This window comes from Lynx rufus, unplaced genomic scaffold (genome assembly GCF_022079265.1).
Source record: "Lynx rufus isolate CCGP_SWC_20201006 ecotype Redwood Valley unplaced genomic scaffold, mLynRuf1.p SCAF_5, whole genome shotgun sequence".
NCBI lineage: Eukaryota > Metazoa > Chordata > Mammalia > Carnivora > Felidae > Lynx > Lynx rufus.
The window spans coordinates 34278506-34295065 of NW_025814867.1; the positions used below are offsets into that span (position 1 = coordinate 34278506).

The following is a 16560-nucleotide window of genomic DNA, read 5'->3' on the forward strand; positions in this document are numbered from 1 at the left end:
CATATGTGACGTTTGGAAAGAAAAAGTTTTTGTAGAGTTTCATTATAAACATGTAGAGCCAAGAACTAACAATTCAATGATTTTCATACATAGTGGCCTTTAAAATAATTAGCTTACCTTATCAAAGGGAGGATAATAATAAGGTTGTTTTTTATTCTCTGGGAATTTGATATGCAAAGCTGTTGCATTTTCCGTATATGGATTTGTCTGAACAGTTCCCATTGGATTCAACATTTCTTCAAGTTCATCTAAAATATGCAAATAATTTTGATTCTTAAAAAATGTTTTTGAAACTAAACTAAAATTCTTAATAGATTTCAACCATGAAAATTATTTTTAAAGTATGTTACCTAAGGAATTTGTCAAATAATTTTATCAGTAAGCCTCTAATTTTCTGTTAATACTTGACACAAGAGTTGAATGCATTTACATACATCTCTAAAATGAGAAAGTTTACAAAAATTAATACTTACCTCACTCACATCTTCCTTCAAATTTGGTAAGAATTCTCAATCTTGAAAAAGACTTCATTGGAATTGCTTCCCATCAAAATAACGTGACCCAAAAAATTTTCCTAACTTCATCACATATAGGGATTTCTTATTTTCTGTGGTCATCACAGTACCCAAACTGTTATTTCTGAGGGTCATCAATGACATTCTTTTGAACAAACCTAATGCTATTTATGTTCCTAGACCATTCCATAACTGCTGATACAGTTAAACACCTCTCCAGTAGTCTCTGCAATACTCCATTCAAGTGGTACTGCTATCAACTGCGTCTTTCTTCAAGGCACTGCTCCCACACTCTAAAATGGTCCATTCACAGACTTGTGCATAGGCATCTTACATTTCAATGCTCTCATAAAACCCCGGAGTTCATGTAACTTTCATTTCACAGATAAACTATTAAAAAGACATTAAACTCAAGATAAGAAAACAGAATTAGCAGTACATCCTCAAGTCTCCCATCTGCAAACTAGTATGTCCTTCCTTACACTGATTTTTAGCAGTTGTTCTCTCCTAAGGAAACAAAAGATAAAAATCCATTGTGTCCACGCCTAATATCCAGATACTATGCACACTCGAATTATTTACCAATGCTAGAAAATCTTCACAAAGTATTTGCAAGTTTCAGGTCCTGATCAATTCTTTGCTCATGTTTAATATCGTCAAATTTCATAGAAGGAAGCAATTCTCATCATTTATACACTTCTAAATCAGATTTCTCAGCAAATTAAAATCTTATACTTATGGTAGCATTATACTTCCTTGTCCTATAACGTGCAATCTATCTAAACTAAAATGTACCATTTTAGTATTCTTATCAGTCCCAAACACATAGAGGTAACCTTGCTTAAAAGGGGTTACAAAAAGGCACTCTAATACATTATAGAGAGTATGAATTGGCACAGTCTCTACTGGAGAGCAATTTGTGATTATTCATCAAAATTACAAATGTATTTACTCTTTTTTATTTTAAAATTCCAAGTTTTTATTTTTTTTTTAAGTTTTTATTTTAATTCGAGTTAGTTAACATAGAGTGATTTATCAGTTTCAGGTGTACAATAACAAATGTATATATTCTTTAACACAATAAACCCATCTCTAGGAAATCTTACACAAATACCTACACATAAGCAAGGTTATTCATTGTAACACTTGCTTAAATTATCAAAAGATAAGTCTACTTTAAAAAGCATCAGCAGCACTCTAGATAGATACATAAGGTTAAAAGGGCAAGAGCAGAACACTGCACAGAAAATGCTACTTTCTTTCAGAATGGAAAAAAAATAGAATATTTCCTAGTGTATACATGAAGAAATCGGGAAAGATATAAAAGCAACCAGAAATGTGATTATATACCCTTTAGTGATGACCTAGGGACTCTAGATAATAGATTATTTGAAAAAAAAAAAAAAAAAGACTATTTGTATTTCAGCCTCACTCCTACAGGGATAAAGTGACAATTCTAGAGTTGATACATGCAGAGAAAATGTGTTCATTTATTATTTTTCATGTTATATTTTGTTAGAGATGAAGTCAGGTTCATGTTATGCCAAGTTAATACTGTCCAAAATCATCAATTCTACCAAAAATACGAGTCAAGTTGCTTGGAGATTCTGGAGAACATGTGTGAATCTAAATTAAGGTTTTGAAAGAAGTATAACTGCTGAAATGCATAACTTTTACTGTTATGACACTCACAGTTTCTCTTAAGAAATGCATAAATGCATACTATTCTATATTTTGGGAATAACATGATTAATAAAAACTATTACAAGTATATGTAGGAAAGAGCAAAAATTAAAGAATATATATACACATAAAATACTAGAATATGAGGAGTTTTAAATACGTCTGTGAGGAACTGATTATCCAAAACCAGTTTCTCAGATGGCAACTACTAATAAATGAATATTTTCAAACGTCTGTCACCCACAAAATAATTTTAAAATGCACGTAAGTTCACAATTTTATTAACTGTATTAATGAGCTATGAAGGCAGGGGAAAAAAGAAAACCACTATTACAATGCAAAGCTTACACTAAAAACTTCCAACATTCAAAAAAAGCAATATGGAATAATGGAAAGAGTCAAGCAATCTTTTGTATAAACCCTGGTTTTGAGCCAATTATGTACGACTGACCAACTTATCGTCTCTGAGGTTCACTTTTCTCATCTGTAAAATGGAGATAAAACTATCTACCTTATTGGGGTGCTCTGCATAATATTTAAGAAATACAGACAAATTATAGCTCAAATTTCGCGTTAAAGCCAACTAAACACTTATTGTATTTTTACTATTCCTCCCATATTAGTGGATGTGCCTTCTATTAGTGCAGTAAATTTAGTACGACTAGGCACAACAAAGGTTGTTATAAGACATTGTTTTTTAGGACAATTTCTCCAAAACCTGCAAAAATAAAATGTTTAAAACAACAACATATTCATTAAGATAACAAATATATTCAGATATAAATCACTTTTTAAACATATTAAAACAATCTGTGGGAATCTGTTTTAGAAAGAATAATAAAGATAGGAAATGAAGGTTTCTTTACTAAACTAAAAGAATAGTGAGTCATAAAGAAACAGTAACTAGTCCACATGCCAAAAGTTACTCTTTAAGGATTAGGATATAAATCTTACCAGGAAATGAAGACCAGCTGTGCAATATTATGTCTCCAGATCTCAACTGTCCTTTAAAGTCAAAAACCATTGTATTTACCCATGCTACAGGATAATGCTGTTGAAAAAGATACCATTGCATAAATATGCTGAAAATGAACTTTAGCATGTAAATGTGTACATGCCCTTTGTTTCAAAAATTTAGTTGTAGAAATTGCTAGAGTTCCCAATGATTTCCAAAAAATCATCCAAAATAAAACAAGATATACATGGAAAAATGTTCAAGATCTTTACAGTGGTTCAAGAAAACTCTGAAAGCCAATTAATGTCTCATGATAAAATATAATATATCCAAAAAACAGTATTTAATGTATAAACATTGCAAGTGATAAGGAATTTTTAATGATTCAAGAAAATATGCATGATATAATGTCAGGCTGTATGTTTTAAGAGCTTTAAGCCTAAGTAAATCTTACGTAGGAGAAGGCAATGTATTCTGGTATTGTAGAATTTATTAATATTTCTAAAAAGGAAGTGCCAAGCTCACAGACTTACACAGGTATCTAGACCAATTAACTTGGTCACAATTTATCAAAAATACTCATAAATAGTCAAAAGCTTTTAGTAAAATTCTGTATCAGTGGAAGAAAAAACACTGAGGAAATAACTCTTCTGTGACTTTTACATCCTAAAATTTATTTTTTTTAACTATATGGTAATAGCCACAAGAAAAGCCTTGCATTCTCACAGTAAAAAATAAAGGATACAAATACACATACATAAATATAGTAACCAGTTTTTTTAAAAAAGTATACAATTCATGCCTCCATGCCTTCTAAACATATAAGAAAATGAAAAAGACCTGACTAAAAACAGGAAATGGAAGATGAGAGTATCAGAACAGGTACACCATCCCTTTTCCACAACCTCAAAATCTAACAAACTCCAAAAACTAAAGGTTTGTCCATAACTCATTTGACAGTGCAGGGCACCTCGGTGGCTCAGTCGGTTGAGCATCCATCTGACTTCGGCTCAGGGCATGATCTCGAGGTTCATGAGTTCCAGCCCCACATCAAGCTTGCTGATGTCAGTGTGTAGCCTGCTTTGGATCCTCTGTCCCCTCTTGCTGCCCCTCCCCACTCACGCACGCACGCAAGCGCTCTCTCTCAAAAATAAACCTTAAAAAAAAAAATAATTCATTTGACAGTAAAACATGGTCAGAAATGGCATGAACTTAAACTGATACTCTGCATTTGTCTCATTCAGTATGAACAGTCACAGATTTCACTGTTGGACACTGATGTGTTTGATTACAGATTTGTGCTCCAGATCCCACAGGGTGTGTTGAGTGAAGTGTGTTGTGTAATCTTTCTAAAATTCAAAAAACTCTGAGTGTTCAAGTATATGTGGCACCTAGAATTTTAGTTAAGGGACTGTGGACATATAATTTTTTAGATCTTTTCATTCATTTTTATCTGTATCTTTTTAAGTTTATTTATTTTGAAAGGGGGGGAATGAGTGAGGGAGGGGCAGAGAGAGGGGGACAGAGAATCTAAAGCAAGTTCTGTGCTGTGAGCACAGAGCCCGACCCAGGGCTCAAACTCACTAACTGTGAGATCATGACCTGAGCCGAAGTCGGACGCTTAAGTGACTGAGCCACCCAGGCACCCCTCACCTCTCTCTTCTTAAAAGTATAATATTTATAATAGAACACTTACAGTAGGACATTTGCTAAAACAAATCTGCCAGAAGAGAAAATAAATAAACAGAATATAAAAATTGGATATTTATTGTCTTTTTAAAATCACTTCTTATGGACCAAAGTTGTATGATAAAATTTCACTTATATTACTCAATTATTTCAAAGAGTCTTAAAATCATTCCATTATAAAAATTTTTCAGTAGTGCATAATTACCACTTTCCCAGATTTCCGGATGGTCTGATATTTAGAGGGATTAATAGTTTTAGTCGATTTTTTCGTTTTCACTTTATCCAAAACTGCATAAATAGCAAAACATAATCGAGCCATTCGTGGCAGGTCACAAATATTTATATCAAATTCCAGTGGTTCATTCCAAATGTGATCATTTTTCCCTGATATCTCTGAGCTTACGATGGTTTTACACAGGAGTTCGGTACCATGAAAAAGGCCAGCCCTGACATGAACCTATAATGAAGGAGACAAAAACAAACACAGATTTATGAACACTGTACTAATGAACACCTCTATTTTGAAGAAAAATCGTATATTGGGAGAAGGAGCATACCAACTCTAGGAAAAACCTTTTGTCCACAGAACCATCAGGCTATAATTAATCAGTAGATACTTCACTAAACTGTTATTTTAACCTATTTTTCACTTAATCCAAGAGGTCTCAATGTATGTATAAACAGATCTACAGAAACCAAGACCATAAACATAAAAACTATTACTATCATATGCTCACTCCCACTGACTTCATTTACTCAGGATCTTGTCTTACTCTTCTGCAAAACTGGAAAGGAAGTGATGGATGGAATGTCTCCCAAGTCTCTTCCTACATTTAAAAAATTTTTATTTTAGAGGGGCAAAGGGAAAGAGGGAGGGAGGGAGAGAGAGAGGGAGGGAGGGAGAGAGAGAGGGAGGGAGGGAGAGAGAGATGGAGGGAGGGAGGAGAGAGAGGGAGAGAGAGGGAGAGAGAGAGAGAGAGGGAGAGAGAGGGAGGGGGGGAGGGAGGGAGGGAGGGAGGGAGAGGGCGAGGGAGGGAGGGAGAGAGAGAGAGAGAGAGAGAGAGAGAGAGAGAATCTTAAGCAGGATTCAATCTTAAGCAGGCTCAGCATGGAGCCTGGCATGGTGCTTGCTCCCACAACTCTGCAATCATGACCTGAGTGGAAATCAAGAGTCAGAGGTTTAACCAACTGAACCATCAGGCGCCCTTATTTTCTTACTTTGAAACCATCATCAAGCCTACCTACACTGCGTACAAGCCTATACTGTATAAGCTTAAATAAAAAATAAAATAACAAAATACAATATATACTCACTAAAAGCATATTCACATTTTGACAGTACAAAGAAATGAATACAAATAAAACTAGTTGTACTATGATAGTAAGAACATTGGTGACTTATCCTTCTCTTAAGTTATTTTCAATTATATTTTAAAATGTTATCGTTAAAATACTTTAAAATTGGGGTGCCTGGGTGGCTCAGTTGGGTAAGGGTCCAACTCTTGACTTGGGCTCAGATCATGATCTTTGTTATGAGATCAAGCCCTGTGTCAGGCGCCGTGCCCAGCATGGAGCCTGCTTGAGATTTTCTCTCTCTCCTTCTGCCCTCCTCTGCTCGAACTCTCTTTCTCTCAAAAACAAACAAACAAACAAACAAAGAAATGACACAAAATAAAATACTTCAAAAATATTATTCTAGAAAGCACCAAACAAAATAGCTGGATGATCTAAATTTAAGATCCTAAATACAAGCGTAACACCAAATGCTCACAATCAATCTAAAACTCATAAAATTTAATGCAAATATGAATGAAAATGGAAATCATTTTTTGTATTACTTTTTAAAAAACCATTCGAGGTTATCTGTTTTTAAACAGTGTCAAAAGAATAAACAAATAAATAAAAAATAAACAGACATGGGGTGCCTGGGTGGCTCAGTGGATTGAGTGTCCGACTTTGGCTCAGGTCATGATCTCGCAGTCCGTGAGTTCGAACCCCGCGTTGGGCTCTGTGCTGACAGCTCGGAGCCTGGAGCCTGCTTCGGATTCTGTGTCTCTCTCTCTCTATCTCTCTCTCTCTCTCTCTGCCCCTCCCCTGCTCATGCGCTGTCTCTCTCTCAAAACTAAACAAACATTAAACAAATTTTTTTACATAAATAAAATAAACAGACACTGTCAAGACTGAGTAGTCACAGCCTTAAGCAACTTTTAAGTCTATGTCTACAGTACTTTAAATGATATTCCCCTATGTTCCCTGAAATAAGGCAAAAAGTCTGGAGATTCTTTTTTTACTCTGTAAATTATACGATAATAATTATGAAGAAAGATTTATACAACAGCACTTTTAGGAAATCTTTGTATTTACCTTTATACTATACTCAAAGTATCTAAACTATGAGACACTTACAATACTAGTATTTTTAAAGGCCAAGACAAAATAGGAATAATAATTACTTTATTCTGTAAAGAAAACTGCAATTGCCTATAAGAACCATAATTATTTTCTCCTAAGCAACTAAGAAATGGCCCTATCATGAAATGCTCAAAAGATGGAATTTAGTGTTAGTAAAATTGTATGGAAGATAGGAAGAGCACAAAACTCAAGATTATGAAGTTTTCTTTTCCTCCCTGAGATACCTCAGGAAAACTGAGCATCAATTAATGAACACACAATGAATGGTAATTTTAGTTTATCAGGAGGTTAGGAAAGGTTCCATCACTATGCACTAGTCATTATCTTTTTCTTTTTTTTTATCAGGAAAGTGCAAATCATGTTTATTTATTTTTGAGAAAAAGAGAGACAGAGTGTGAGTGAGAGGGGGCAGAGAGAGAGGGAGACACAGAATTCAAAGCAGGTTCCAGGCTCTGAACTGTCAGCACAGAGCCTGATGAGGGGCTCAAACTCACAAACCATGAGATCATGACCTGAACCGAAGTCAGATGCTTAACCAACTGAGCCACCCAGATGTCCCTCTTTTTTTTGTTGTTTTAATGTTTATTTATTTTGAGGGAGAGCATGCTCACCTGCATGCATGGGACGGGCCGAAAGAGAAGAAAAGAGAGAATCCCAACCAAGCAAGGTAGAGCCTGCTTGGGATTCTCCCTCTCTCTCTCTCTTGCTCTCTCTCTCTCTGCCCCTCCCTCACACTCACCGTCTCTCTCTTTCTCTCTCTCAAAAATAAATAAGAAAACACACACACACACACACACACACACACACACACACACACACACAAAGAAATGTGTACTGACGCCTATCATAACAGGAGTCTGGAATTGAAGAAGTATCTGGGCTACAGGCAAAGGCTTAAGAATAATAAGCAAAGGAGGCACAGTTTTTTAATTTTCTTACAAAGAGCATATCAGTAATTGTTTTCCAAGATGTGAAAAATCCAAATGAGAGGGGAAAAAAACTAAGAGGTGTTGAGGCAGGGCCCACATGCCTAAAGCAATCAATCCATCTGACCTCAGAGTTTCCTGACCTCAAAATCTCCACAGTACTTCCTCTCCTTCCCCTCGGCCCCACAAACCCAATCACATGCAGAATCTGACTTTGCCACACCGTAGCAACTCCAAATCACTAATTGCTACATCTCACTTTCTAGCCACTTCTTCTTCTAACTCACTCTGACACTCCCACAGGAAAATCCCCTTGCCCATTTTTAGCCTCATTTCAATGACCAACACCTTCCCTTCTTTCCCCATCAGCTTTGTCCGCCTTTGCCTTCCCTAAAACTCTCTGCCAATGCCGGTCTCTCCCTCTGTCACACACAACTGAGGTCCATACCCTGAATAAACCTAATCACTTGTCTCCTCTCCATACTACATGTTTTTGGGCCAACCAGCACCATGACTAACCAGTCTCAAATGTAAAATTATTGTTTCATCACTGCAAGAACATTTCTTACCATTACTTAACTGCTGAAAACTTGCATAGCCATTTACTCTTCTATAAGATGAGGCTTCCTCACATTCAATAAAAATATTAAAAATTTTAAAGCCCTTATTTAAGCTCCCTTTTTTATCAGGTTTTCTGCTACCTAAAGACGACGTGCTGTGATGGATACCTCCTGTTGGTCAACCTATTCTATTGAGAAGTTACAGAACATTAGAACAATGAAATACTAGTCCATTATTATTTATAAGATAAGGAAAGCAAGTAATGAGGAAGATCAAATTATGTAGCTAATAAAAAAAGGAATCCAGGGGCGCCTGGGTGGCGCAGTCGGTTAAGCGTCCGACTTCAGCCAGGTCACGATCTCACGGTCCGTGAGTTCGAGCCCCGCGTCGGGCTCTGGGCTGATGGCTCGGAGCCTGGAGCCTGTTTCCGATTCTGTGTCTCCCTCTCTCTCTGCCCCTCCCCCATTCATGCTCTGTCTCTCTCTGTCCCAAAAATAAATAAACGTTGAAAAAAAATAAATAAATAAATAAATAAAATAAAAAAAGGAATCCAAAACTCACCAAATATAGATAAATCACTGTTAATAAATTATGAAGTCAGATCACTGTTACTAAATTATGAAGTCATGTGGGTGGGGAAGATTGAAGATGGCAAATACGCTGGGATGAAGTAAAGGGGTTAAAGAGTATTTTTCTTCCAGAAAAATGCAGGTTATTTCATTTGCACCAGATCCTCCACAAATCTCCATGTAAAGATGTAGGTGGGGGTAGGGTGGGGGTTTTCATCTATTCACACATGAACCCTGCTTATGAACATCATGTCCCTAAGACTACTTTAATTCCACTATAGGCTCACCTGATGATCAAAGTATTTATGCTTGGATTTCATATCTATATCTGACCTTACATAGGCACAACAAAGTATCTGCTGCCTAAACCTTATCCAAAACCCAATCTGGGGAAAAAATATGCATTCAGAATTTCCTGAAAGACACACAGTACATTTATTTCTTTGAGAAGTTCAAATATTACCATTCAATTAAACATAAACCATCACATGGTTGAGTATAAAACTGAGAGTGAATTACTTTTGTCTCTTACAGAATAACTTTTCCTCAATTGTACTTAATATTATATTTTAAATCTACCCAGTGAAAGATTCTATAGAAGAAAGATACGTGAAACGTTATTTTACCTACTGTAAACATGCTGGCATGAGTGTTGATGCCCACTTTACTTCCCACTGTATTTCCTTCATAAGGAGCCACAAATATCTCTCAATTTACAACAGTATCAGGATGAGCTACAAACACATGAATGACTAGTTTGTTTATCTTAAGAGATTCTGAATATTATAACTGATCATGTTTCTTTGCTTTGACCATGAGGTATACTACAAGAAAGCAAAATATGTAATCCAACATCAAGCAGTTACAGAGGATCTTACTATAATACATACTTACCGTGAATCTTGCTCCTGACTTTTTTGACTATTAAATATTCTCAATTATTTTTTAAAAAGTCAAAATTTTGTATAGGGTCTGTGTGCGTGCGTGTGTGTGCGCGCGCATGCTGAGAGAAAGAGAAATGGAGACAGATCAAGTACATGTACACTTAGCTCTTACATTTGTGAAGATTCAATAAATCATAAGTAAAACAAAACATATAAAAAACACATTCTGGGGGCGCCTGGGTGGCTCAGTCGGTTAAGCGTCCGACTTCGGCTCAGGTCATGATCTCACAGTCTGTGAGTTCGAGCCCCGTGTTGGGCTCTGTGCCAACCGCTCAGAGCCTGGAGCCTGCTTTGGATTCTGTGTCTCCCTCTCTCTCTGCCTCTCCCCTGTTCATGCTCTGTCTCTCTCTGTCTCAAAAATAAATAAACGTTAAAAAAAAAAAACAAGAACAAAAAAACAAAAAACACATTCTGTATCTTTTGTATGATAAGATGTAAGGTAGGAATTTCAGGATAAAAGTGACATTCAGTTCTTACTTTCGGTGACCCTGAACAGTTATAAGTCTTATGAATTCTATTACCTTTTACATATGAAACAGTTTATTCAAAAAATAACAAGTAGACTATAAAGAAATAAATGTTTCTCAATGTTTTTGTGATAAAAACAAGCTACTTACAATAAATTGCTGAACTGGAAAAATGTTAGCATCTCTTGGTTTTGACAATTTTTGAGAATAAAAACATACAGGAGTCCACTACATAATTACTCAATAAATGTTAGCTACTATTGAAAGAACCAAAACAAAAACTGCTAGTTATAATTCCATCAACCAACTTCTAACAGAATTGAGATATAAGGAATGAAGTAAAACTACGGATCAGCTGGATATAAAGGTAAAAAAACGCAAGTATCATGAACTTGAAAAGTTCTGTACTAACTATAAACAAGAATAGCAAAGGGTATGATCTAGAAAAAAATAATAATAAAGACTCTAACCAAGACATGGTAACAATAAAAAAAGAGACCCTGCATATTCTGAAAAAGTGTTGAAATATTACTCATTATCTAATTATAATTAGTCAAAGTGTGATTTAAGATCAAGTCATTAAGATTATATCTACTTGAGAAGTCTAGTAATTCACTAAAATGATTCAAGTTGATACCTGGTTAAAAACGAACAAGAGGGGGCGCCTGGGTGGCGCAGTCGGTTAGGCGTCCGACTTCAGCCAGGTCACGATCTCGCGGTCCGTGAGTTCGAGCCCCGCGTCGGGCTCTGTGCTGACAGCTCAGAGCCTGGAGCCTGTTTCGAATTCTGTGTCTCCCTCTCTCTCTGCCCCTCCCCTGTTCATGCTCTGTCTCTCTGTGTCTCAAAAATAAATAAACGTTAAAAAAAATTTTTTAAAAAAATAAAAACGAACAAGAGGGACGCCTGTGTGGCTCAGGTCACGATCTCACGGTTCATGGGTTCGAGCCCTGTATCGGGCTCTGTGCTGACAGCTCAGAGTCTCCCTCTCTCTGTGCCCCTACCCTGTTCATGCTCTCTCTCTCCCTGTCTCTCAAAAATGAATAAATGTTAAAAAAGAAAAAATTTAAAAACAACAAACAAGAGTACTAAAAATGACCTACACTTAAAATTAAACAAAACAAAAAAAACCCACATGTTTTCTGAACTTAGAATCTCCCATGATAGCAGACATGAAAAACTATACTCTGAACTTGTATCAAATGGAAATTTGTCAAAATTGTCCCATTTCCTGATGCTTGGTCTGAATCATCTTCAAGGTTTGAAAAGTAAAGAATTTTGGAGCACCATCATGCTTAATACAGTCATGTTTTATTGTCCAACTTCAGGAAACTTCCAAGGAAACCCTTTTTGCACAAGCCCCAAAACATGCAGAGAGCAACAGAAGGTAGGCTTTAGCATGCAGAGAACTTCCCCACTCTGCTACAGCAAGGAGGATAGACTACATTCCTGAACTCAACAATTAAACATGTTTCTGTGTTGGGCAAGACATGAAACTTTTCCCAACACTGCACCTAATTTCCTTCTTGTTCTGTAATAATGGCCAAAATCTACTACTTTCTGCCTGTACATACTAGTCACAAAAAAATGTCAGTGATATGAATAGTCTGAAATTCCCATAATTTCATGGAGTGCATCACTTTGTAAAGCAGATCTGTTCTGGCTTTTGGAAGGAATGTTATGCTACCTTTAACTAAGAAAATAAAGATGTTAGAGATCGTTACATTAAAATGTATAAATTCATAGCACAAGTATTTATTTAGTGTTCCTGGCACTGAAATGAAAAGAGAAAAACGTTAAGGTAGTTTCTTTCTTCGGGTTATATATATTTTATGGTTTTTAAAAAAAGTTTTTTTTTAATGTTTATTCATTTTTGAGAGCGTGAGTGGGGGAAGGGCAGAGAAAGAGGGAGACACAGAATCAGAAGCAGGCTCTAGGCTCTGAGCTGTCGGCACAGAGCCCGACACGGGGCTCAAACTCACAAACTGTGAGATCATGACCAGAGTTTAAGTTGGATGCTTAACCAGCTGAGCCACCCACGTGTCCCTATTTAAAAATTTTTTTTAATGTTTACTTATTTTTGAGAGGTAGAGACAGAGTGAGAATGGGGTAAGGGCAGAGAGAGAGGGAAACACAGAATTCACAGCAGGCTCCAGGCTCTGAGCTGTCAGCACAGAGCCCAAGGCAGGGCTTGAATCCACGAACTGTGAGATCATGACCTGAGCCGAAATAGGACGCATAACCAACTGAGCCACCCAGGTGCCTCTGGTCATATATTTTAATAGTTTAAATATAAGAGTGCTGAGAACCATATAACTAGTCCGGGCAGTGTTAGGATACTGGACTAATAAGTGTGATATCAGATGTACCTAAACTTAAAATTCTCTGTGTTTATCCAATTTCTGGTTCATTTGAGTTTCTTGAATCTGTTATGTCTTTTACCAACTTTGGAAAGCTCCCAGTGAGAATTTCTTTAAAAAGTTTTTCTGAACTATATTCTTTTTCTTTCTGAAATTCAGATTACCTTCTCATGTTCAACCTTCTGATACTGTTTGACTTTCTGATATTGCTGCATGGTATATGAGGCTGTAAAGAGTTTTTTCTCCCTCAATCATTTTTCTCTATTTTGTTCAAAATGAAAATTATTTTTATTAATCTTCAAATCACTGACTTTCCCTTCTCATTACATTTCTACCACTGAGGCCATTCAATGACTTTATAAGTTACTGTATTTTTCAGTTCTAAATTTTCCAAACGGTACCTATTTTATCTTCTATTTCTTGGCTGAGATTTTCCACTTTTCCATTCCATTCAATTGTGTTTGCCCTTACTTGCAGCATTTTTATAAGTGACTTAACATCTATGTCATCTCAGCACTGACACCTGTTGATTATCATCATGCATACAACTTGATATCATCCTAGTTCTTCATATGCCAATTAATTTTAAATTGCATCCCAGACCATTCTGACCACTATGTTACGGGACTCCAGGTTTTGTTTATATCCTACAGAAAATGTTAATATATTTTAGCAGACAATGATTAGGTTAAGACTCCATGGTGCAACAAGCCCCTTGAAGCTATGGTTCTAATACCAATTCAGTCAAATTATTTACAGAGCTATTGGATCTGTCCTATGTGTGCAGCATACAGTGACCAGACTGAGACCTGGGTGGTAGTTTATGCTACAGTTCATTTCTTAAAGTGTGTTGGCAGTTAAGACTCAGATCCACATATGTACAGTTTAGGAATAAACCTGTAAGCATAAATAGCTTAAAGGGGTTGCTCTCCTAAGCTCCTCCCACTCTCCAATCATCCAAGTACTTTTTGGTTGCCTGGGGCTCCCCTTTTTTTAATCACCCAGCCAGAAAGCTCAGGCTTTATTCACCCACACTTCCTAGAACTATGCCAAATAGCACAAGAGAAAAGGAGAAAGGAAAACAAAAAAGCCAGTGAGGATCTGCCCCATTCTCCTGATACTACAACTCTTCTAAACATAGAGGAAGGTTCAACTCTCTGCATTTTAGTCCTGTCCCCACTGCTGTTGCTGCTGCCACTACCACTGCCACCACTGCTACTAATGCCACAGAACTTCTTAGAAACTGGGGCAAATGAGAACAGAGAAAACAACAAGAAACAAATAATAGAGGGGAAAAGTGGGGAGATCCTCACTCTCTCTCAGAGTTAGAAGACCTCTTTCCTGCTAGAGCTATAACCAGAGGGCTTCTTGAGCTCTGTGTGCACTAGTGTCATCTTCTAGATTTGGGACAGCACTGAATATGAATATGCATACGTGAAAAGTGAAACACCACAAGGCTAGGAAAAGACTGATCAGAAAGCTTTATGCTACAGAATTCTAAGCACACTCAAAAGGTCAAAAGACAGACTTCACTCACATGAGGACTTTAAGAGACAAAACAGATGAACATATGGGAAGGGAAACAAAAATAATATAAAAACATGGAGGGGAACAAAACAGAAGAGACTCATAAATATGGAGAACAAACTGAGGGTTATGGGAGGGATTGTGGGAGAGGGGATGGGCTAAATGGGTAAGGGGCATTAAGGAATCTAGTCCTGAAATCATTGCTTCACTATATGCTAACTAATTTGGATGTAAATTTTAACAAATAAAAAATAAAATTAAAAAAAAAAGGTCAAAAGATATTCAAGTGCCAGCCAGGGAGAATAGTGAATCTTCACTGAACACCTAGGATTTTCACTACAAACTGTAGAGAATCATGTGCCCCATAGGATCTCTGGGTCTGTGAATATAATGGATTCGCTCCTGTGATTAGGTTATACTATTTGACATAGCTAACTTTGAAGAAGGGAGATATTGGTGAGCCATCAAAAAGGGACCAGGCTCTTCCCCGCAAGAGATTCAAAATGTGGGAAGAATGTGATGCTTGACAAATTCTCCATTTCTATAGAGTTAAAAATAGAGCCACAGAGCCAGGCTTGAAAGATGCCTCTAGTAACTAAGAGCAATCCCCAGTCAATCCCCTGCCAAGACCCAGCAAGGCAATGAGGACCTCAGTTCTACAACTTCCAGGAACTGAATTTGACCAATAACTTGAATCACGCTGGAAGCAAATTCTTCTCCAGAGTCTTCAGAAGAAATACGACCTAACACCTGAATTTCAACCTTGTAAAACCATAAGCAGAAAACCCAGTCACACCACACCTAGACTTCTGACTGACAGATATACAAGCTAATAAATATGTATTCAAGCTGCTAGGTTTGTGGTAATTTGCTAAACAGCAATAGAAAACTAATTTAAGGGGCTATTATGAACGTAATAATTTAACAACTTAAAACAAATACTTCAGAAAACAATTATCAAAACTGACACAAAAGAAATAAAAATATGACTATATATCCATTAAAGATATTAAATTCCTAATTAAAAACCTTCCCACAAAGAAAACTCTACGGTCAGATGGCTTGGAGTAAATCTTACCAAACATTTAAAGAAGAAATAATACCAATTCTATATAAACTTATTCAGAAAATTAATAGGAGGAAGGCTTCTCAAGTCAATTTGGGGGAAAAAAGATCAATAACTGTTTTCATGACTGGCATTTAAATTTTTTTACCTATTGCAACAATCATGTTCTACTTTTGCAACTGGACACAAATTAATAAGGAAAGTTTAAATAAAAGAAAAAACAATTACCACTAAAACAGAAAACAAAGGCCAACTGGTCATAAACACACTCATTAAAAATTAAAACCTAGCTGAGAATGTAAAAGCAAAAAACAGCCCTATTTTAATGACAGCTAACTAAAGGATCTTTAAAGTCCATTTATAAAAGCAAGTCACTGGTAATCTTTGGCAAGATGCTCCTGAATATGTCCTCATGCCAGCAAACATCTCAAACTAAGTGAATCTCTTTCTTGGATCACAAACTATTCACTTAATTTCCTGCCAAGCAAAATAGGGGAAAATGCATGCTTTACACTTTAAGACAAAATGCCTTGTTAAGTCTTTACTTAATTGTATGGGGTTATGCAATAAATCTCCATGTGTTAACAACTTGTGGTCCACAATGTAGTCATCTATTTTCTTCCAGGAAATGGTATTACATTTTCTCTATGTTCAGCAAGTTTAAAAGAAAAAAAAAGGGGGCTGAAAAAGGAGGCTGGGTGCAGCTCTAACAAGGCTGACAAAGCAGAGTTAAGCTTGCATAGGAACCTGTGACCTATAGTTTTGTCTTAAACTGTACCTGGTGAATTCCTGATCTAAAGCAAGTTCTTTTACATAATACACCAGGGGAAAATGTCACTTTATCCAGTACATCTCCAACTATTCAAAGAATACTTTAAGACAAAAATTC

At 36.4% G+C, this 16560-nt stretch overlaps 1 protein-coding gene across 3 annotated transcripts in view; it reads right to left on the reverse strand.

Annotated features, from left to right (window-relative positions):
* The window catches only part of PIK3CB (phosphatidylinositol-4,5-bisphosphate 3-kinase catalytic subunit beta), a 182221-nt gene that overhangs the window by 60935 nt on the left and 104726 nt on the right, over positions 1–16560 (reverse strand). For all 3 annotated transcript variants that reach the window (XM_047098635.1, XM_047098638.1, XM_047098637.1), the window contains exons 9-11: positions 5048–5299; positions 3153–3249; positions 118–248 (exon numbers count right to left, since the gene is read on the reverse strand). In XM_047098635.1, coding sequence (XP_046954591.1) covers positions 118–248; positions 3153–3249; positions 5048–5299 — 480 coding nt within the window. The remainder of the gene's footprint in view (positions 1–117; positions 249–3152; positions 3250–5047; positions 5300–16560) is intronic.